The following is a 21,932-nucleotide window of genomic DNA, read 5'->3' on the forward strand; positions in this document are numbered from 1 at the left end:
GCTACATCAGCACAAATGCCATTAGGAGCACTAAACAGAGTGCTGCTGTATTTCATGATAGCGAGCACTCATAGATCGGCGAAGGAGCAGATCGTGGGGAAGTGGTGAGACTCCGGCAGCGGCTTGTTGCCTGGACGCACGGACAGAACAGTGTCGAGTCCGGCGGCTTCAGCAGCCTGAGCCTCTTCAATCACGTCCGTGACGAAAAGCACGTCCTTACCACTGTCCACGCCAAGACTCTGAACAATTTCCTTGTAGCTTCCAACCTCGCGCTTGTGGCCGATCTTCGTGTCGAAGTAGACGGTCAGGTATTCTCGCAGATCGCCTTTGTCCGAATACTGGAAGAGCAGCTTCTGCGCCTGACGTGAGCCGGAAGAGTAGATGCCCACACGCACTCCACGGGCGTGTAGGCGCTCAAGGCACGGAGGTACATCGTCGTACACGAGCGCCTTCAACTCACCCTTTTCATAGCCCTGCAGCCACATGTGACCTTGTAGCTGCTTGAGGGGTCCAATTTTGCGGTCTGCCTTAACATTCCACTTCACATACGCTGTGAGAGCCTCAACGACTTGATCCTTGCCCTGAGTATCATCCAACGTAGGCGGGTTCATTCCATCAGCCTGGTCCTGCTTATGTTGAGCCATCAGAGCCGCCACGTCCGCCTTCGAGTCGGATGACTCCCATGTTTGTTGCAGAAAGCGGGCGACATTGTCCGTCACGTACGGGAACAAAATGTCGTGAACGAACGTAATTGGTGTCGTGGTTCCTTCAATATCCAGCATCACCACCTTGTGCTTTTCAGCCATGCTGAGCTCTCCGTTGTTTGTTTCGTCAGTTCGTGCGCGCTTAAGAGAGCTGCCGTTGCCAGAGGAAGCAGACACGGGAGGAGCCGTGTAGTCCAGGTTCAGCTTGCGCATCTCGATAGCCGCCTCAAACAGGTAGTGCAGGCATTCAGCATGGCGCTTAGCAGCTTCCCACGAGTCACCCCACACAAAGAGACCGTGACGACGAACCAGGACAGCAGACGTGTTGGGATATGCTTTCAAAGTACGCGCAATCGGCTCCGCGAGGGCAGATTCCTTGGGTGCGTTGTCGATCACAGGCACAACCAACGTGTCGGCGTACCCATGGCCGGTAATGCCCTTGATCATCTCCTGGTGCGAAATTCGGAACTCGCTCTTACCGTCGCAAAGTGCCGCCGCCAGGTTACATTTAATGCCGTGGCTGTGCAGCACCACAGCAGCCTTGCAAATCTTGTGCGCGTTCAGGAACAGTGGTGCACAGTCTGAAAGCTTGGGGGCCTTCTTGCCCGGTTTGGCCGTGGGGCTTGAAAGAATACTGCCCTCCAGGTCTAGCACATACAAGTCCTCGGGCTGTAGACGCTCCTTGGAGCAACCCGACGGGGTCACGTAGATGCGCTCGCCGTAGCGCAGACTCATTGCACCACCCGTGCCTGTCATCCATTCTGTACTGTAGTACAGCCGGCACAGCTCGCAAACCAGATCGCGGCATCCACTGGCGGTCATCAACATCGAGTGGTTAGCGGCGTCTGCTGCGCGTGTGAAGCGAGCAATGAGACTACGAGAGCCCTTGCTGCTCTCCAGGAGTTGCGTTGCGTTACCTGCGATCGGCACGAAGCGGCGTAGTGTGCGCAGACTCAGCGAGGCCTTCATTCCTTCCGTCAAAGTGCAGCGCACCCAGCAGTCGGCGGAGTCACGCACGTCCAAATGCACGCAGCCTTTGACGACCCTGTAGACGACGTCGGCGGCGCTCGAGTGCTCGTTCTGTAGCTCCTCGTCGCTAGTCACGTCAACAGTAGATTCTGCCTTGCTATTAGCAGAACTGGGCGGTAATTCAAGAATGGAGACGCCGACGTTGCGGAGAACGGCAAGACTTGCGCGGTTCGAAGAGCTGTCTAAGTATTTTGGCTGCAGAGCAAGCTCCAGCGATGAGACCTAATTTGCGAAAAGAGATAAGCACACCGACAGGGAGAGAATAAGTTAGGGAGATATTGACAATGAGTAGAGCGATAGAGACATTGCCGCTCCGTCGTTATCCATGCCGCAGAGAGGAGCTACGTGAAGCCACATACCGCCATGGTGTCAAACGAGTTGAGACTTGAGTGGCTTCGAAATTGTATTTTTTTCGACCAATCAGCAAGTGATACAAGGTACAGTACAGGTTCATATTTGAATTACGTCCGCCGACGTCCACAGTGCGTCTTACTCTCCGCCCACAGCCTGCGCCGTCGCCTCAGCACACGTTTTGCTTGATTCTTGTTCGTCTGCAGGACCATTTGGAAGCGGCACCGGCCACTTAAAGTCGCCAGTAGGAGGCACCAACGGGGTCCGAGGCGTCTGTGCAGGCTCGCTCAGCATGTCCACATCACTGTTGGGGTTCTTACGCAGGTACTTGCGCGCTCGCCACACACGGCAGTGCGACTTCCAGCGGATCTTGACTGCGTCTTCGGTCCGACCAGGCAGCATCGCCGCAATGACCGACCAGCGGTTGCCCAGTCGTGCTTGTGCCTCCAAGATCAGGCGGTCCTCCTCAGGGGTGTACGCACCGCGAACGATCTGCGGATCCAAATGATTGTGCCACCGCTCGCGGCACTGTTTTGACGTGCGGCCTGGGATCTTGGAGGCCACGTCGCCCCAGTTCTTCTGCTCTGTCGCCACAAGGCGTCGCAGTAGGTCATCTTCGTGCGGAGACCAGTGACCCTTCACGAGACCTGGGGCCAGAACTTTGGTCCATCGCTGCAGACACTGCGTGTGGTTCCGTCCAGGCACTTGAGCGGCAATAGCCTTCCAGTTTTTTTCGCGGTGGTTCTCTACTGCAGCGCGCAGAGCGTCATCTTCTTCCTTGGTCCACCGACGAGGAGTAGCTTTGCGAGTCGCAGGTGTGCTAGGTGTGCCAGGCACGGAGATAGGACCCAACGCCACAAGCACGGACGTGTCTGCAGCTGCCTCTGCCGTTGCCGTTGATGCAGCAGCACGAGCGGCAGCAACTTCGGCATCGCATCTTACACTTAACTGTTTGGATGTGATACTTTTGCGCTTGACAGGGGACGCGGAAGTCGGTCGGTTCGTAGGAGCAGCGCCAGTATTAACGACATTATTGGCTGCTGACAGTGTCGGAAATGACGAATAAAACACAGGAGTGAGAGATGCTGGGGAAGTATCCGGCCGAATAGTAGAGCCCAACGGGTTGCGTTGGTCCGTGACGATAATGGGATTTTGGTATCCCATCCCAGCCACACTCTGCGCCAAACGGTCTCCATCAGTTACACTGGATGGAGACGCCAGCGGGGCCAACAGCCTGCGCGCAAAGAGACTTGGTAGTGAGGACGGAGTGGTCGGCGACCGCACCGAACCGGGCGTGAACAGCTCTGGTGGGTGGAAATGTGAACTACCTATTTGAGGCTGCGGCGCTGTGATGGTCAGAGGTGATCCCAGCACAAAGGAAGGGAACGAGGCTTGAGGGGCCGCAGGAGACGCCTTCGGTACAGCGGGTGGACGCGAGGACGACGTTGAGATGACGGGCGCAGTTGTCGTCGTCTCCTGCGCACTCGAAGCTGTGGCTCGCAGTCCCGTTAGCGCCTGTGCCGCCTCCGCCTCGTGAATACTAGAATCCTTTCCGTTCTGCTTCGACGTCGTTGCGTTATCTGTAGCTTGTGCTGGGTTATGGGCTTGATTTTCCAGCTTGATCGTCGCCACCGAGACTGCCGTAGCGTGAGGTGGCGATTGTAGCAAGATATGCGCAGCCTGCTGTAATGTGATTAGCACTGACTCCTCATCTCCTGCCTGCGTCAGGCCATGCAGCTTGCGGATTGCCACCGCAACACTGTGCGCGTCTTTCCGCTCCAGTGCAGCCGTCATCTCAGCTGCAGCTTTGAATTGCTGCTGTATGACCTCAAGCCACGCGCTGGTGGCGCCTCCCAGCGCCGCCTGATCCAGCGCCCGCTGCACCACCATCTGCGCCACTTCGAGCGGAAGTGCTGTCCACCACAACAGAGGGAGAGAACAGTCAAGGGATGTCATCACGCAGCAACAGCCGGATATCAAACGTACCCATCTGGGGCGTCGCTTGCTTGTGGTCTCGGCCGTGTGACTCGCGTACGTGAGTGAGCAAGTGATCCAGTGTGGAAGCGCTAAAGCCACAAAGCGAACAGCGTGCTGAGGCTCCGCTGGCATCACGCGCAGCGGCGGAGGCTCGGAAGACGGCGGGCGCGTCACTGCTGGCCTTGCGCTTCTTGGAAGTTCGCTGCAGCTTGGTCACGGCGCCAGCCTCGGTGGCGGCGGGGGTCGATTGCGGCTGTGCCGGCGCCATGTGTTGCTACCGTCGGCTCTCGATCTTCACTGACGACGAGTGGAGCTTTGCCGTCAAAGGAGCCGGTAGCTCCGCTGGTCTGACTTCTCGCGAGAATTTCGTACTGAAACCTGAGAAGCTCACCTCAGCAGCCACTGGTTCGTTTTTGCTCGCGAACAACCCTATAAAGTGCCCCCATAGTGAAAGCCAAATAGAAAGGGGCTGCGATCCTACCTCCACTATGAGAGATTTTGTATGCGACCCTGGGATGATGCAACGGCCAGCGCCATCTAGACGTAAGCAGCCAAGGCGGCAATAATGCTTAGCAGCACGTTGCGCGTGCTGTATTTGTAAAGGGGGTTGTTGAAATTTTCCATATCTTGGTGACGAAGACCACGGGATACTGGGCCGAGCATGGAGAACCTCTCCAAAATGAAACTTGGGAAACATGATATCCTGTCGTACATGTACATGACATTATTTATGTTTGCCCAAATGACAAAAGTCTGCAAGTGTATACATGTATATCTGTATTGGGCAAAAATGATCTTTTTAGAATAGACTTTAGACGTATTGCTGTCAGGAGTTTTATTTACTGAAACTTTCAGCTGTCTAAAAGACCCATTCATTTCTAATCTCTCACCTTATTTCTTCGTGGGATCAGAGCAGGCAGACCCTCGCTGGCTGGAGTCAAGCTCACGACTAACTGCAGCGAAGCCGCTAGTCAACGTACGGGTAAGTACCCGCCGGCAATTACATATGAGACTCGTGCATGCACTAATTTTAAATGTGCACGCGTCTAACTGGTCGTACGTCCTTCGAGCTTTCTTGAAGAGGTATTTTCGAGCTCCTTCTGGGCTGTTACAGTACAAGCAGCTCGCTTTACTGTTTGAGTCGTGGCCGATAAATGAATTAAAAACGATCCATGTATTATTGATAAACAACGATATTCATCTGATAGAGCCCCGGTCATATTATGAAAAAGAGTGACTCATATTATCTCTACATGTAGTGATTCGGACCTGAGTCCGGAATAAGTAGGGACGCGCTCGAGCAAGCTCAAGGAAGAAGGGTTTACAAAGCTGTCAAGAATCTTCGAGTCCTGCGACTACTCTATCCGATCCTCGAACGAACGAACTAGTAGCATAGTTGAGGAAGGCACCGTTCCTTCTGCGCTTCATTTACCTGCCGATGTGCAGCGTGCATCTGTGCTGACTAAGAAAATTACCTAAAAAAATAAAATTATTAGCACCGTATATGTCCATTCAGATTTCACGTTACATTCATATTAGGAGACAGTGACTGAATGATTGTCCTCGTTCGCCACAAAGAACATGATGCCTTCAGCAAGACTACAGTAGTATGAATTGTTTCCACACTGGATACTCGCGACTACGTAGATTTAGAGTGGCCTAAGCTTAATATGAACGGCACACTACAGGGCCCGTGACCAGGCATTGGCAGCTGAAAGAGCTACACCGGCGCCACTGGAACGATCGCTTACGTCGGTCGTCATCTTGCCTTCATCACTAGATGTTGTTGATTTAGATTGGGTTTCCTTCTCTTCTCTCCGTTCACGCACAATGTTGGTGGCAACCTCCAGAACACGGAACGCTCCAGCAAACTCAGTCGCCGACATATCGGCCAGCAGAGTTGCAACTGTTTTCCCCATCGCGTGAGCCACTTCGAACTGAGTTGTGGGTTCTACTGGGTTAGAGGCCTCATTGCCGGAAACAGGTAGAGTGAGGCGGTAGTCATGCAAGACTTGCTCATCTGAAGTCAGCTTTGGGGTGGCAGGCTCAAATCTTTGATTATTGGGCGGTGCAACAGCTTCTGTTTGTTGTTGATTGGTGTTTTTTGCCTTGGCGACTGCTACTGCCGCTTCCTCCTGGTTGCGCAGCCGATGCAGAATATTCTGCACGTCCTTCAGCGTCGGTGCGCAGCACGAATGCTCCATTATGTAAGTACGAATGTCCTTGGGCTTGACTCCTGTTTTCCTCATAAGCTCGACGCAGCTAAGCAGTTCGTCCGAGAGATTCAGTCTCGTGTTGCTGTACTGCAAAAACGTTTCTTTATCCACGCGATGATTGTGCAACAATAGTGCCCGCGTCACATTCACCTGGTAACGATTGGTGACGGGGTCGGCGAGCTTCAAACACGCATTAACTTGTACGTTGCAGTGAGTAGCTCGAACATCCTGTCGAGAGCGTTGCCCTGTTCCCCGGGACACGAAGGCGCCGCTGTGCGTGCACACGAGCGTGAGCGAGTAGTTGCGATATGTCTCTGGAATGAGACGCGCGCTCTCAGGTCTCACGCTATCTGCCGGCATCTTAGCAGAGAAGCGCTCGACCACGCGCCGGTTGCGCAGTTTCACAGAGGTTGACGTTCGCCTGCGAAAGAGCTGAAAGCTGCGGCTGGCGTATGTCTCCATGTACACGTGGAAGTCATCCCACGAATCAAATACGCGGCGGCCCAGTGGGGCGCCCTCATGCATCTCCATTGGTGGCTGCGGGGCGGTGGCTACGGATGGCGGTGGCGAAGACGACGGGGCCATGCTGAATTGACTGTCCTTCCTAAAATTTAAATCCGTTCATCAGGTGGTACATGGTACCATTCACACAGTCGCCATCAAAATCCAAAATGGCTGGAAAGCAGACCAGCGGCGATGCCTCGGTGCGTCCACGCGTAGACGCATCCAGCGCGCGCCTCACGTATGTTAACCTCCATGGCATCCATCTTCATATCATCTATTTATGCCACCTTTTCTTTAAAATACACTCTTCCGCTAATGCTCACCATGCTTCTATACCCACAGGTCCCTACGAACCTCGGCCGACGCTTCCACTGCCCCTGCGCGGCGGCCCAAATTCGTACCGAAGGCTGCCAAACGTCGTCCTGCATCTGAAGGACGTGTTGATAGTACAGACGCTGGTCCACAGCGCTCAAATGATGCCAAGCAACACTCCACGGGCGCCGGAGGGCTCAGGAACGACAACAACAAAGGACGAGGAGGCAGAGGAGGTAGAGGTGGCCGCGGGGGTGGGCGCGGCCGTGGTCGTGGTCGCGGACGAGGCGTTCTGCCCAGCGGCAAGGTCGCGTTTGTCGGCACGCTTTCAGGCGGATCGTCGTATAGCGGAGGAAGCAACGCACCCGCTCCGCGCGTGACGCCCGCTACCGATTACTCGGCTGCTGGTGGTACAGGTATCAGTGTGCTAGACGAGGAAATGCCTGGAGGAAAGATGCCCGAGACGGAGGTGGAAGAGGTGTGGCCACCTGTGGTGAAGTCGGTGATGGAGCCGATGAGCCTTCCGATCGTGCGTCCGCCGGAGCCTGAGAGCGCGGGCGCCGTATTCTGCGATGTCGCTGGTGACTTGGTGGCTCCAGATGACTCGCTGTTCTTCATTCAGATGCCGACGACGTTGCCGCTTTCAAGTGCCGTCACGAAGGCGCCTAGTGCTACCACCGACGTAGATGAACCTATGGAGAGTGTAGACGAGTCGAAGGAGGACGCTAAGCAGGCAAAGGGGAGCAAGAACCCGGAGGAGCTTGCGTACGTTTACAACGAAAACGACTACATGTCGTGTGAAGTACTGGGCGGCTCTAACTGTTTTATTGTGTTTCGTATGACAGAGATGATGGTGTGTTTGACCACTCCGTCGAGACAGCGCCGGGCGGCTTCATTGGCAAGGTAAGATACGATTCGGCTGTCTCGGTCTATCAAATTACTGAGCATTGGGTGTTGTCCTGTGGTCGACAGATTTGTGTACACAAGTCGGGCAAGATGGTGCTGATGCTGGGCGACAAGCAGTTCGAGGTGGCGGCGGCCCAGACTCCGTCCTTCTGTGAAGAAATCTACGCTATCAACACGACGGAGAAGCTCCTGAGCATCCTAGGAAATGTGGAACGTCATCTCGTGGTGACTCCTGACTTCGACGTGCTGCTGCATTAGGCGAAAAACTGTAAAGCAATAGAAGGCGCGTCTTTTACGATCTACATGTAGTACAGTAGTAGACGACAAGCATTTGTACCCCTGGGGCCCTACGAACGTAGCACAGTGGTGTGTCAGCTTTAGTATTCATAGCACAACGTGAATCGACTCAGTCTCCAGTCGCGGTGTACACTTACGGATATACACGTCGTGTACAGTATTTTACTGCTACTACTGTAGTACTACATGTACTGTTCATTCATTGTACATGTACTGTACGCACATGGTTGTCTCCGGAGCTGCCCGTTCGCCGGTTTTGATAACTTTAAGCCACCGAATAGCACGACGACAGAGATACACAGACACAAGGGCCAGCCGAGTTTGAGCCGCGATTACCAAGTGACTTGCACGCTCACTTTGAAAGGAGAAACGCACAAACGTTTCCAAAAGATAGAACGAATAAAAAAAGAATACGTGTTTGTGTGGCCTGCAGCTACTACCAGAGAAAGCTTAGACACCGCTCGCTGACTCTGCTCCATCTCCAGTCCTGACGGACACATTAGAGAAATATATCCTAAGTTGCACCTTATTCGTCGCTGTCCTCGTCCTCGTCGTCGACATCGTTCTCCTCTTCCTCGTCATGGTCTTCCACAGCGCCCTGGGCGTTGTAGACGTCCATTTGTTGCTGGTACTTAACCTTCGCCTCCTCGTTCATCTTCTGGTACTTAGCACGCTTCTTGTCGGGTAGTGCGCGCCACTTCTCGGCCAATAGCGTGGCAATCTCCGTGATCTTCTTGTTGGGATTCTCATCGCGCACCTCTTGGCGGATATCATTACAGAAGAAAAAGTACGCAGAAAGCGCACGCTTGGGGGCGTTCGGGTCTTTTTTCTTTCGGGAACCCTTGGTGCTCTCAAAAGATGGGTCAGGAACGTAGTCCTCCTTCTCTTCCTGGTATCTCCGCTTGTCAGCGGCGGCTAGCTCATCGTACGGCTGTAAGAAAAGTCACAATACGGTCAGCAAGAGCGTAAATAGCCCCGTACAGAGGCGTGGTAACGCACCCGACGATCCTCATCGGAGATCTGCTTCCAACGGCGACCAATTTCACTCGATATCTCGAGGAACTGCAAGTCGGGCATCTCCTTCTTCACGGTATCACGGATGTCATTGCTGAAAAACATAAAGGCCGACAGAGCGCGCTTGGGAGCGTTCTTGTCTTTTTTCTTGCGAGGCTTGCGCGTGTGGTCTCCATTTTTCTTCGGGCGCCCGACTGCTCCTCCGCGCGCCATGTTCCTTGCGAGTAGACTTGACCTGGCTGGGACTGCTGCTGTTGTGAACTGGGGACTGTGCGAGCCAAAACAGGCTAAATCGCCTATGAGGTTTTGAGGTTTTTATACACACAAGGGAGCCTACGCCACACTGGCTTGCTTCTTCAACAGCCGCATCTCCACTATGGGCTATTTACACTGTGGCTGCTCCCTATTTATGAGAATCAACGGTATGCGTTTAATGCAGCCAGGAAGCAGCGATCATGAGGCAGAAGAAGTGCGCCCGAGGCCTGATGCGCACAGTGTGCGCATCAGGCCAAAATATCATCACCTGTGCGGCACAGGTGCTGATATATTTTGAAGCAAGGTCACGCGGCTGCAATTGCCAGTTTTGTCAATATAGTGCCACCAGCACGGCATTCACACACATTCAGCAAGTATCGTACTGCTGCAAGGTGATGCTAAATACTGGACATTATTAAAAAGAGAAGCGTGTCAAATGTCTGGGGCGAAGGATACTGATGTCGCTTTAGTACGGCTGAGGGTGTGTGAAGCGCTTTCGTACCAAAAATGAACTTGATCTACTACAGTGGTAATATGTAAGCTGGCTTGTTGAGACTGGCAAGGATAACGTCATGAAAAACCGATACCAGTACATTTTGTCATTCAGACGCTAGAGGTGCAGCTTCTGATCAACTGGTGCATGACCGACAAAGCGAGCTATTATATTCGGCCTTGTCGCTCGCTCCAATCTACTGTATCGCTACCTCATCGCCACCACTACCAAGACTGATAAATTCTTCTAACGATGAAATTAACAAGGCATATAATCATCTAGCACCAGGCTTGGTAACTGAAAGCATGCAGCTAAGCGATACGATTGCATTGGGCCAGTCACCTGGTACGATTAGTTTTCTCGTACATGTAAGTGATTATCCGCAAACCCCAAAAAGCTTTAAAAAAACGACGCTATGACCGGAAGAGGTTTGTTCATGTTGGTACGGGTGGGTTTTCTCGGAAGTGAATATTCGCTTAAGCAATGCCGCGTTACTACTATGACCTGAAGATGTTTGTAACGTAGTGATAGCAACTGGGTAACGTAAAGGCAAGTAGGGTTTTTGGCCTGTATCCTGCTTCTTATTGGCGGAATCTTATCTTTGGAGGGACTGGATTGGCTGGATTGATGGGGTCTACCAAACAATTTACAACTTAACGCTAATTTGTAGATATAAAATACTATTTACGAAAGTAGCCTTCAGACACCTCAGTGCGAATTCGCTTGCTCGGGCCGAGCAGCTCGGCACGCCTGGGCGGCATGCGCTTGTGTTTTTCTCTGCGGCTCGGCACCTTCTTCGACTCCAGGAAGATTACCATCAAGTAGTCTGTGTCTCTGTATAAGGGAAAAATGGATCTCTCGGTTGGCACTGCCAAGCTGGCAGGGCTTCTCTGATCCTCTCGAGATCGAAAAATTACAAGTCTGTATCTAAAAAACGTATGTACTTGTATGCACTTTATCACTCATTCAATCAGTCTCGCCTCAACACAATGTGGCAGCGTTGGCGAGCTCTATCGTTGCTGTGATGTACTGTTTGGTGACGCCGGCGAAGAAGCAGCCTAGCGGTTAAAATCGATGCGATTTAAAAAGAAACCATAATGATTCATGCCGGCGGGGCTTAGCGATCGAGCGAGTGCTGATTCTCTGCCACCATCGAAAACCTCGAGTGGCCAGATTGCGCTCGACGACAGCATTATGAAGTTCGCAGCATAAAAGACAACGGCGCGCTGTATTTGGAAGGTGCAAATGCTGATGTTATCATATTCGCTTCACCTTGATGGTTGCTCAGCGCCTACACTTGCTACTCTCCGCTGAACTGGTCGTCCTTTTGGCATCCCTTCACCACCGCTGCAGCGGGCTAAGCAACATCCGCCATGTAATCCACCCAGCCCCACGCAATGATCGAAATGCGGCCTTCATCCCGTATTGGTACGTCCTGCAGGATACCGTGGCGCCAGATCACGTTCGTATCCTTTGCGAAAGCGTAGACGCATCCGTCCGGCTGTGGCACACTCACCACTGTCTTCGTTTCGGCATGTTCAAAGGCGGCGTCGCGGGTGGCGCCGAACGAGATCCCAACTGTGAAGTTCTGAATAGCTGCAATGTGGGGCTTAACAGCAGCGGCGTCAAAGTGGAAGGGCTTCCATTGCGAGGTGTCCTTGTACCAATTGAAGCGCGTAGCTTTGATGTTAAGACTGAAAAAAATATTTAATCGCTCCGTGACCAGATCGAATGTAGGGCACTTGGCCTTCCAGGTGGATCGGTCGTCCACGATGAGATGCGTACCATCAATTTTGTCGTTGCCGTGCCACATCTTGAGTAATTGTTCACGAGGGATGCCGCAGTTGTCGAGCTCGTGCATGAGCTTGGCGTACAGCTCACCCTTCTTAAAGTCACTGAAGAGGTTGGGGACAAGCACCACGTCGCGCGAAGTCAATGGCGTAGAGAACTTGTCGTCCTTGGATCCCAGGTCGTAAGTGATGCGCAGATCCACAGGCTTGGTCATGGGCACGAAGGTCTCGGTATTTTTCTTGGTGGCCTGGCGCCGCTCGTTCTTCTTTTTCTTCTTGCACTTTGTATCGACGTCCTGTTTGTCTGCCTCCCTGGGTGCTTCCACCTCCTTGGGGTTCTCGATCTTTGCCTTGTTGTCGTTGGGCTTGTCAACCTTAGCCTTGGAATTCGACTTCTTTTCCCGCGGCTTATTGGCTGGCTTCTTCTTCTTTTCGAGCTTCTCGACGCCGGAGGTGGCAGTGACAGTAGCTATGGTATTCTCCTCCTCCTTCGCGTTCGGATCGGGCAGACTTACAAAGTGGTTCTTGCGGCAATCGTCGCCGAATTTGCACTGACCTGTCTTAAAAAAGTACAGGCACAGTTGCTTGTCGTGCACGAGCTTGCAGCCACCGCGCGTACACTTCTTCTTCTGCATAAATGTACGGCATACAGCCTTAAAGAGACCCACATCGTCCTCAAAATACAGTGGCGCCTTCGCCTTCGCCTTCTTTTCCGCCTGAGCTGAGGCCGGTGCCACCGGCAAAGCTGTTACTGCGTCGTCCGCCATGCCGATCTTTTCATGGGCAAGATGTAAAACCTCTTTAAATTGATTCAACAAAAATCTGCTTTAGATTTTTTATTCTTCACTTTACTAAAAGAAAAATACATCTAGTATATGAATACTGTGCTCAAGTTATGTTGCGTTGCAACAAGCGATGTACAGTACACAATATCCTTAGTGTTTACATGTTCTACATCACCAATTGCCTGTCGACCTACCTCTTGTATTTCTTGAGTCACTTTTGACAGCATTAGGGGGTTTCAAAGTTGTCATTAATTAGGATTTTTTTTGGCGGAGATGAGCCTCATTTTTGTCGAGAAATGAGGGGGCTTTCAGCTCTGAAACACCACTAAACTGCCACAAAAACCCGATAATTACTTTGTAACCCGTAACCCCGCGTGAACAAGTCGCAGGGCGTGAACGAGCTGCCGCGCGTGAACGAGTTGCCGCGCGTGAAGGAGTTGCCGCGCGTGAAGGAGCCGCCGCGCGTGAGAGCGTGAAGGAAATGCCGCGCGTGAAGGAGCCGCTGCGTGTGAACGCGTGAAGGAGATGCCGCGCGTGAAGGAGCCGCCGCACGTGAGAGCGTGAAGGGGTTGCCGCGCGTGAAGGAGTCGCTGCGCGTGAACGCGTGAAGGAGTTGCCGCGCGTGAGAGCGTGAAGGAGTTGCCGCGCGTGAAGGAGCCGCCGCGCGTGAGAGCGTGAAGGAGTTGCCGCGCGTGAAGGAGTCGCTGCGCGTGAATCTCAACTCAAGTAAAGCGCAAAGAGGACTTTGTGTGGGTCAACGAACAGTGCATGGCATGCGTTTTGCTTCATAATTTTGCTCTCGTGCACCATGATGAAGATCCATTTGATGCCGATGCTAGAGATGACGTCAGTGAACAAGCTACGTGGAGAGCGAAAACGCGAGAAGGAAACGAATTAAGAACTCAAGCTAAGCATTATATGCTATATGGACCCTGTTGGCAATAGCAGCAGCATGGAGCTGAGCATTCGCATGGATACCAACATGGTTTTGTGCTCTAACCGCCGAAAAAGTTGGCTTCATGACAATTTGCGTTGGCTGTAGGAGTGCGCCATGTCCGTTTGTGCAGCCACGGCCGAGAGTTTGCATGCTGAGTGCCGCCATTACTTATAGAAATGTATGCGTGACGACTGGCTGTTACAAATAGATACCCGCGTGATGGATGAATATTGTTGATCGTCATGGTACAGGTAGACGTGGCTGTAAACCATTGCGAAGAGGAAGTATTCGCCTTTATCACCAGGGCTTAAAGTCATCTGCATGATGAGCACCATCTTACCCTGAAAGTTTTTGTCTTATTCTCGGCTGAGCGCTTCGCCACACTCTCAGGTGTGCTTCATTGCAAAGTCACTTTCGGCGATTTAGAAGGTGGAACATTATCATTGGTGCGCCAAACCTTAGCATAATTAGGTGAGGAGATCCCAGATAAGCTTAGCAATAGTAAATACGACGACCAAAGCGTATTGGGATCCAACGACATCGGGTGAATTAAACGACGTGTACTACTTTGTCTAGCCGAGATGTGACGGGGTCACACAGCATGTGACGGGGTCACACAGCACCTTGCGCTAGAGGAAGTTATCTTCCGAGAGTATACAAACCCTCAGTGAACGGCAGTTCACAGGTCCCCTCTTTAATTAAAGAGAGCGAGGTGACCTAAATAAGGTAGATTGTAAGCTGAGTATATTTATAGGTAGCTTAAGTTTGGGTTTAATACAAACTATAAGCTACCTATAGAAATGCAATGTCGTTTAACCAATGGTTGGCTTTGAACGACCTTGGTACCTTGTACCAAATATCCCGGAGTATGACGTGTCATACTCCTGAAGTGTGAAGTGTCACACTTCATGTAACCAGGGTACACTTAGGGCTACGTACCCCGTTACATCCTCCCCCACTTAGGTTCGGTTTACCGACCAATCAGAATGAAGAGGTGTTCGTCACAAACTCTCATTCTCAAAGTCGAAAACCATCGACTTGGCCGCGCGAGCGCGGCGGGGCTCACTTCACAGTTAGAGCCTCGAGCAGCAACCTGTGCGCTCTTCGTCTAGGTCTCCACTTCGACCGTTATCATGCCTCGTGGCACTGCAAAGAGCGGTGCTAAGACACGCTCCAAGGCTGCTGCCGGTAAGGCGCAAGCCAAGAGCACTAAGCCTCACGACAAAGGCTCTGCACTCAAGGAGGCTACTCAGGTGGCCTCCGAGGCGATCGGTTCCTCGGGTGACGCGGCTGTGGACAAGCGCGCAAGCAAGCGCCGCAGTCCGTCGCCCTCGTCTTCAGACAACCGTCCGAACCCTCGGTTCGTGGAACGTGAGTTCAACTCGGGCAGTGAGGACGATGCCGAGCCCGAGAGCACTCATGATGCTCCTGCGGGCTCTGTGGGAGGGCACAGCCCAGTGCCCAGTGAGCACAAAGATGACAGTGTGCAGTCGCCCGCTAGTGATCACGGTGATCACAGTCCCAGGACCTCTGTGCGCTCTGAGAGTCCGGCCGTCAAGGCTAAGGGCGCTCCCAAAGCCGGTGGCGATGAGGAAGAGAATCCTCGCAAACGTCTCTCGCTTGCCGAGGGTCTTGCGCGCGCTAAGGCCTCTAAAGCCGAAGGCGTCAAGCCATCAAAGAAGCGTAAAGCCTCTAAGTCTCCACTCCGCGAGGAGAAGGAGACTCGACGCTCCTATCAGAGTTTCTTCGACCCCTCGGATGAAGAGGAGGAGAAGGAGGAAGAAGAAGAGGAGGCGGGTGCTATCGTTGAGCCCCGGGATGTCTCGAATGACCTCGACCAGCAGCAGGAGGATTTCTAAGCTGCCCAGCGTGTGCGTGGGGGTTCGGTGGCGGCACCCGTCAGCCAGGGAGCTGCCATCAACTCGAGAGGGTATTGGCCTCCCGAGGAGAGCTCTGGGGCTGACCTCTTCTTAGAGGTCCTCGTCGCACCTCGTGGCCTTGTGGGCGGCCACACTTCTAGGGGCATCTATGAACGAGCCCTTGTTCAGAAAGAACAGTTGTTCGTCGACAACTTGGAGGCTGCTCGGTGTGTGCTTCTTGCGCCACACCGCATTCTCCTTAAGGACTTCACGACTTGTCGTAAGAAGCCCGAGACCCGGGGTGGTCTCTATCCTGTTTGGGGATACCCTGGGTTATGCCCGAGAACTGTCCCACGTGGAGTTCTTGTGAGGACATGTTCTGGGCGTGGGTGGAGACTCTTAAGTACTCACCCACGGAGTTACGGGAACTCCATGAAGATCAGCAGCTGTCCCACATCCTGGACCAGCGTGATCTTCGTGTGAGCTTTGCTTACTTGATCAGCAAGCGCATGCTGCCAAGGGACATCCTGAAGCGCGCGGCTTCTAGCGCTCACGGTGAGCGCGGGTACGGAATGTATTCATCGTCCGTACCCCGTTCGGGCAAGAAGCCCCGGACTACTTATGAAGCTGCCGCCGCTTCTGTTCCCAGATTGCGACAGCCTTCGGGCAGTCAATCCGGAACCGTTCAATCGGCTCCCACGACTTCTCGGAGTGGGCATAACCCCTCCACTTCACGAGGAGCTGTCGCTTACCGCGACGCCGTTGCTCCTGGAGGATCCGCTCCACATGGAAGTAGACTTCTCCATTCCGGTCAAGCAGGGGCGGAGGTGCCCTCGTACGAGTACGAGTACTCGGCGCCTCCCGAAAGCCACTCTCGTCCAAGTGCTCCGACTGCGGGTCCGACACAGGGCCCTGAGGCTGACCGCCTCCGTCAACGTGTCCTCGTGCTTGAGATTGCACTTGGCCTTGGGACTGGCGGTGATGCTGCCGCCCAGGCAGGGAATCAGGGCGAGCTCGCTCGTCTTGCGGGCCGCCTGGACCTGTTGGAGCGAGAGGTCGCGAGCCTGCACCTGCGGGAGGATCGCCGGGCCTCTTCGTCCGATCTGGACGAGGCCTTTCGCATGATCCGACGGATCGAGGCTCTGTTGCCACGTCCGGAGCCGCCTGCGGCACACTCCCAGACGTACGCGTTTGGTGCGTATGGTGCGTACCCGGCGTACTCAGCGTACTCGGCTTATGGCTCCGGAGTCCGTTCGTACGGAGCCCCTCCGGCGTACGGTCTTGACCGCAGCCTTGCCGTTCCGACCGAGGCTTGGGCGCCTGCTCCGACGCCTTCGTCGACGTCTGTGGCCCGCCCTCGCTTTGAGGAGCTGGGTCAAGGGGGGACTGCGAGTCAGCAACCCCCTGCGGGTCAAAGTACCGCTTACGACGTCCGACATAGAACGTCGGGTGCGTCGTCATTGACTTTGGAAGGTCGATGGTGTACGACGCACCATGTCTGGCCAGGACTGCAAAAGGTTTGATGAAGCGGTGCTTCAGTTTGTTGCTGCCGGCAGAGCTGACAGTGTCAAGAGGTAGGTTCCTCGTGTCTAGTAACACTAAGTCTTCCACTTTAAATACACTTAAGTTTCCTCTTACATGTTTGTCGGAGGACTCCTTTTGTTTATCTTGGGCTGCTGCCATGGCATCGCGGACCCTGCTGACAACGCTCAGCTTGGTATTCATAAAGGATTCCACTTGTTTCCGCAGCGAAACTGGTCTCACATCCGAGACCTGGGAGGAAAGGGCTTACCGAGCATCTCCTCCACTTAGAATAGAGGAGTCAGTGTCTCGAAGAGTGAGAGGCACTCTGGGGTGGCGAAAGCCGTTCAAGTAGAACGGCGTGAACCCCGTGGACGCGTGCACCGCGTTGTTGAGCGCAAACGCAACAACTGGAAGCTGCGTCGACCACGTACGTGGTGCTGCCGCGCACACACTGCGCAGAGTGTCCTCGAGCACTCGATTGACGCGCTCTGTTTGGCCGTCTGTCGGCGGATGGTCCGCAGTGGACATCTGCAGACGAGTTCCCAGTAAAGGGAACAGCGTTTTCCAAAATGCAGCAGTGAACCGTGGGTCTCGGTCCGAGACAATCGTCTCTGGGAGACCGTGATAGCGGAACACGCCATCGACGAACAACCTTGCGGTTTGTTCGCCCGTAACAGTGACGGGAACTGGAGCATGATGTACCATCTTGCTCAGCCGACACACGAACACCAAAATTCCGGTGTTGCCGTGTCCGTCGGCGGGAAGCCCAAAATTGAAGTCAAGACTCATCGACTTCCAACAATCAGCCGGTACGGACAGGCTCTGTAGTGGAGCCGAAGAGTGCCCTGCGGGTTTGACCCGCTGACATGTTTCACATGTCTTGACGTACCGGGCGACCCACTTGTACATGTGGGTCCACCAGAAGGACTGAGAGACCGACAGAAAGGTCTTCTCGCGGCCCAAGTGGCCGCTGGGGGGCGCGTCATGCGCCTCCGCGAGGATGTCGAACTTCAGATCCTCGTCGTTGGGTACGACCACCCGTGGAAGATCAGTGGGCTCCACCCGATAATAGAGGAGGCCCTCCTTCAACTCATATCGGTGGAGCCGTGAGTGCTGTCGCGACGAGAGCCAGTCGGACTTCGCGCTCGTTTCGGCCTTAAGGAACTTGACGATAGGCGCGACAGCCTCATCGTCCCGATACGCCATGCGTATCCGATCATATAGATCCGTTGTCACCCGCGTGATGTGGGCCAACTCATAGTCGGGACGCCGAGAGAGGGCGTCCGCAAGCACGTTGAGCTTGCCCGGCTTGTATTCGACGCGGAAGTTGTATTCCGCGAAGAAGGACAGCCACCTCGCCATCCTTTGGGAGAGGTGAGGCGAGTTAGTCGCCGTCCTCAAGGACGCGTGGTCTGTGTAGATCACAAAGGGTCTAGAGCCCAGAAGGTGAACACGGAACTTCACAAGGGCATATTTCATTGCCAGGAGCTCCTTGTCATGGACAGGGTAGTTCCGCTCGGCGGCTTTGAGCTGCCTGGACTGGAACGAGATGACTCGTTCGTGTCCAGCCGTGTCGGCCTGCAGCAATGCACATCCGATGGCGTAATCGGAGGCATCGCAGACGACGCTAAACGGCTTCGTCTCGTCCGGCAGGGCCAGGACAGGGGCCTTTTGGAGACTGGCCTTGATGCTGTCAAAAGCATCCTGGTGCTCTTGCTCCCAGCGCCAGTCGACGTCCTTCTGAAGGAGACTCGACAAGGGCTTAGCGAAGCCCGCGTACCCTGCGCAGTACTTGTGAAGGTAGTTGGCCAAGCCCAACCACTTTCGAAGATCCTTCTGGGATCGGGGCGTCGGCCATGCTGCTATGGCCTTGACCTTTTCTGGGTCAGCCCAAACGTCCACGTTGCTTACGAAACAACCGAGAACTTTGATCTCTGGTGACGCGAAAACGCACTTGTCGATGTTGGCGTAGAGCTTGTTCGCTCGCATCACGTCCAACACTCGACGGAGGTGTCCTAGATGCACCTCCATGGCCGTCTTGCCTCCCTCGGCACGGCTATGGACGAAAATGTCGTCGAAGTACGTCTGTACGAAGGTACGCAAAGGGCGGAACAATTGCGTCACCAGGCGATTGAACGTCGCCGGGGCGTTAGACAAGCCCTGCGGCATGACGAGCCACTCCCAAAGCATGCCGCTTGGAGTGCTTACCGCGGTGAGCGGGATGTCACTCTCTCGCATCAGGATTTGGTTGTATCCGTCTACCAAATCCAGCGCACTGTACAGTACGCTTCCGGCCATGTTGCTCAACAACACATCCTTTCGTGGGATCGGTGTTTGGGCCGGCACCGTTGCGTTGTTCAGCTTGTTATAAGCGTGAACCAGACGCCACTTTCCGTTCGGCTTACGAACGCAGAAAGTCGGCGTCGAGTGCGGGGATTTCGACTCCCGCACCATGCCTGCCTTCGCTTTCGCGGCGAAGAAGGCATCAATGACCTCGCACTGTTCGCGTGGGAGAGGCCATTGCCTCGTGACACAATACTTTGTGTCGGGCACGAGATCAATCTCGTGCCGTACGCCTCGATCCGGTGGGAGTTAGGTCGGTGGGTGTTTGTTCACCACGTCCGCGTACTCCGTCACCAAAGGATACACAGGATCCTTGGGGCTCTTGAGAATCTCAGAACCCAAGCGCGCCTGACGCTGCTTGTTCATGTCTTCCAGGACGTTCCCGTCCAAGACAGAGGAGGAGTTCAGCTCCTCCTGAGTGGTCTCAGGTCTCATGAGTACCATCTCAGCAATCTCTCCAGCCTTGAGGTTGGTCAGGAAAGACACAGCCGTCATTTCCTCGAGGTGCAGTATCTCTGCAACCTCTGGCAGCGGCTCCAAGTGGACACCAGATGCCTTGACGGGTAAACCTGTCTCGCCATCGAAGATGTGATAACACTCTTCCACCGGCCTTGTCGGAGGAGCCCAGGCCCTGGACTCCGAGTCGCTTGAAGCGACGTCGATCGGAACGAAGTTCGGATCCGACTTGAGGCGGCGGCGGCGTCTTTGCCGACGGCGTCTGTGACGGGGAGCTTTGCTGCCCACGTCTAGGGATGTCATTGCTACGACACCCGAGGCACTCGTGTCCTCGTGTGGTACTGTTGTACCCACACAGGAAGCGTGTTCAACGCCTTCCTCTTCAGTTAAGGTCTGGGCGACCGCGTGTGGCACTGTGTTACCCATCCAGGAAGCGTGTTCAACGCGTTCCTCTTCAGTTATGGTCTGGGCGACCGTGAGTGGAACTCTGTTACCCACTCTGAACACGCTGTTCTCAGTGTTCATGACAGCTGCAGCCGTCTGCGGAACTAAGTTACCCGCCTGTGGACCTAAGTTACCCACTTGACCGGCTCCTCTTCTGGGCGCGGCCACCATCAAAACATCCTCGGAGTCGTCATATACGTCGACGACTCCCAAGCATCTGCCGGATGCTTTGGTACCCTGGCAGCCCTCGCGGGCGCCCCGGGTCCTGACAGATGTGGGAACAGGACTCACCAATGATCTGTCGGACTGCGCAGGGCGGCTGGCACCGATTGCCTTGCCTCGCCAGTCGATCCAGGGCTCGTGCTTCTCAAGCCAGGGCATGCCTAGGATCATGTCATATGGATCCATTTCAAGAACAGTGAACTGTTCGAGGCTGTCAAAGGCTTCAAACTTGACGGCCAGATCCACTTGGCCATTGGGGACAGTGACGACCTTCCCGTCGGCCAGTCGCACTGACACCGTCCCGTTGCCCTTGCTTTCTCTCAAAGCATCGGACAACTTGTTGCTGTTACGAGCAACCGTCTGGCGGCGTGCGAAATTCTTCGACGCCCCAGAGTCAATCAAGATTCTAAAGGGATGATCGTATCCCCGTACACATCCGTGTACTACGAGCAACCCGCCGCTGCTCTTCGCCGATTCGAGAGTGCGAAGACTCTCAGGGGCTAAGTCCCCGTGGTACGCGCCACCCCGCACCTATCACGAAGACTTAGTTCTTCCCCAGTAGGGCGCCCCGCCCCTACTGGCTCCCTGCGTTCCCCTGTCCCCGGGATCCTGGCTTCTTCCAGCGACTCTTGAGGACGGGCTTGGGGAAGGCACCATCTGCGGAGTCTTTCCGCGGGGCAGTCGCGCTTGAAGTGGCCCATCTCCCACAGCCGAAGCAGCGGATGTCACGCTGTTCGGCGGACCCGAGTTCCATGGGAACTGGTCCGTTGGGGCTTGTTCGACCGGGAGCCGACAAGGAACTCCCAGGCCACGCTGAGGCCGGCGTACGCGCCTGGCGATGGCTGTACTCTTCTTGAAGAGCCACTTGAATCGCCTCTTCAAGGGTGCTTGACTGCACCCGGAACAGCTGAGTGCGTGCGGGGCCCACTCGAAGGCCGTCCATGAACACAGTCATCTTGATGTGTTCGTTAAGTGGGTTTCCCACTAGGGACGCCGTGAGCTCCCGTATCTCTTGCACATACTCGTGCAGTTCGCCCTTCTTGTTTACACGCGAGGAAGCGCGAACGCTGGCGGTACTCGTAGTTCGCCGGGAGGAACGCGACTCGGACCTGTTCGCACAGCTGAGCCCAGGATGTGAAACATCCAGGGGATGTTTCTTCCCGAGTGTACACCCAACTCTTAGCACGACTGCTAAGGTTGGAGAGTGCAAAAGCAACACGCAGTTGCTCGGTCGAGATCAGAGCCGCGTCCATCGCGAGCTCTACTTCTCGGACCCAGAAGTGAAGGTTCTCGCCTTCCTTCCCTTCATACGGCTTAACCTTCAGCCGTATTGGCTTCGGGTGAGGCGGATTTGCTTCCGGAGCCTGCAGGCTCTCCCGCACATGCGCGATGAGGCCCTGCTCGTACGCGTCAAATGCATTGACGCGCTCGAGCTGCTCAGCCGGTGTTGACACCACCAGGCTCTGCAGGGCCTCCATCCCGAAGATGCCTGCCATCTTCCGAACCGACTCGAA

At 54.5% G+C, this 21,932-nt stretch overlaps 6 protein-coding genes across 6 annotated transcripts; 1 reads left to right on the plus strand and 5 right to left on the minus strand.

The window, feature by feature from the left end:
- Positions 1 to 68: 68 nt before the first annotated feature.
- PITG_16113 (uncharacterized protein) lies at positions 69 to 2,039 on the minus strand (the record flags this gene model as incomplete). Its single annotated transcript, XM_002897839.1, has 2 exons — positions 69 to 1,911; positions 2,017 to 2,039. The coding sequence occupies 2 exons, from the start codon at positions 2,037 to 2,039 to the stop codon at positions 69 to 71; spliced, it is 1,866 nt and encodes a 621-aa protein (XP_002897885.1).
- A 100-nt stretch (positions 2,040 to 2,139) lies between these two features.
- PITG_16114 (myb-like DNA-binding protein, putative) lies at positions 2,140 to 4,388 on the minus strand (the record flags this gene model as incomplete). The annotated part of the gene is made up of 3 exons (XM_002897840.1): positions 2,140 to 3,641; positions 3,723 to 3,997; positions 4,071 to 4,388. 3 exons carry the CDS (start codon positions 4,327 to 4,329, stop codon positions 2,223 to 2,225), a joined length of 1,953 nt encoding a protein of 650 aa, XP_002897886.1.
- A 1,355-nt stretch (positions 4,389 to 5,743) lies between these two features.
- Positions 5,744 to 6,859, minus strand: PITG_16115 (uncharacterized protein; the record flags this gene model as incomplete). The annotated part of the gene is made up of 1 exon (XM_002897841.1): positions 5,744 to 6,859. One exon carries the CDS (start codon positions 6,806 to 6,808, stop codon positions 5,744 to 5,746), a length of 1,065 nt encoding a protein of 354 aa, XP_002897887.1.
- Positions 6,860 to 6,946: 87 nt separating this feature from the next.
- PITG_16116 (uncharacterized protein) lies at positions 6,947 to 8,399 on the plus strand (the record flags this gene model as incomplete). The annotated part of the gene is made up of 4 exons (XM_002897842.1): positions 6,947 to 7,019; positions 7,124 to 7,858; positions 7,939 to 7,996; positions 8,066 to 8,399. 4 exons carry the CDS (start codon positions 6,949 to 6,951, stop codon positions 8,255 to 8,257), a joined length of 1,056 nt encoding a protein of 351 aa, XP_002897888.1.
- A 288-nt stretch (positions 8,400 to 8,687) lies between these two features.
- PITG_16117 (uncharacterized protein) lies at positions 8,688 to 9,562 on the minus strand (the record flags this gene model as incomplete). Its single annotated transcript, XM_002897843.1, has 2 exons — positions 8,688 to 9,227; positions 9,296 to 9,562. The coding sequence occupies 2 exons, from the start codon at positions 9,521 to 9,523 to the stop codon at positions 8,823 to 8,825; spliced, it is 633 nt and encodes a 210-aa protein (XP_002897889.1).
- Positions 9,563 to 11,415: 1,853 nt separating this feature from the next.
- On the minus strand, positions 11,416 to 13,814 carry PITG_16118 (uncharacterized protein; the record flags this gene model as incomplete). Its single annotated transcript, XM_002897844.1, has 4 exons — positions 11,416 to 12,647; positions 12,988 to 13,337; positions 13,397 to 13,468; positions 13,783 to 13,814. The coding sequence occupies 4 exons, from the start codon at positions 13,812 to 13,814 to the stop codon at positions 11,416 to 11,418; spliced, it is 1,686 nt and encodes a 561-aa protein (XP_002897890.1).
- Between the last annotated feature and the right edge of the window lie 8,118 nt (positions 13,815 to 21,932).

Source organism: Phytophthora infestans, genomic scaffold (assembly GCF_000142945.1).
Source record: "Phytophthora infestans T30-4 supercont1.41 genomic scaffold, whole genome shotgun sequence".
NCBI classification, from domain to species: Eukaryota; Oomycota; class Peronosporomycetes; order Peronosporales; family Peronosporaceae; genus Phytophthora; species Phytophthora infestans.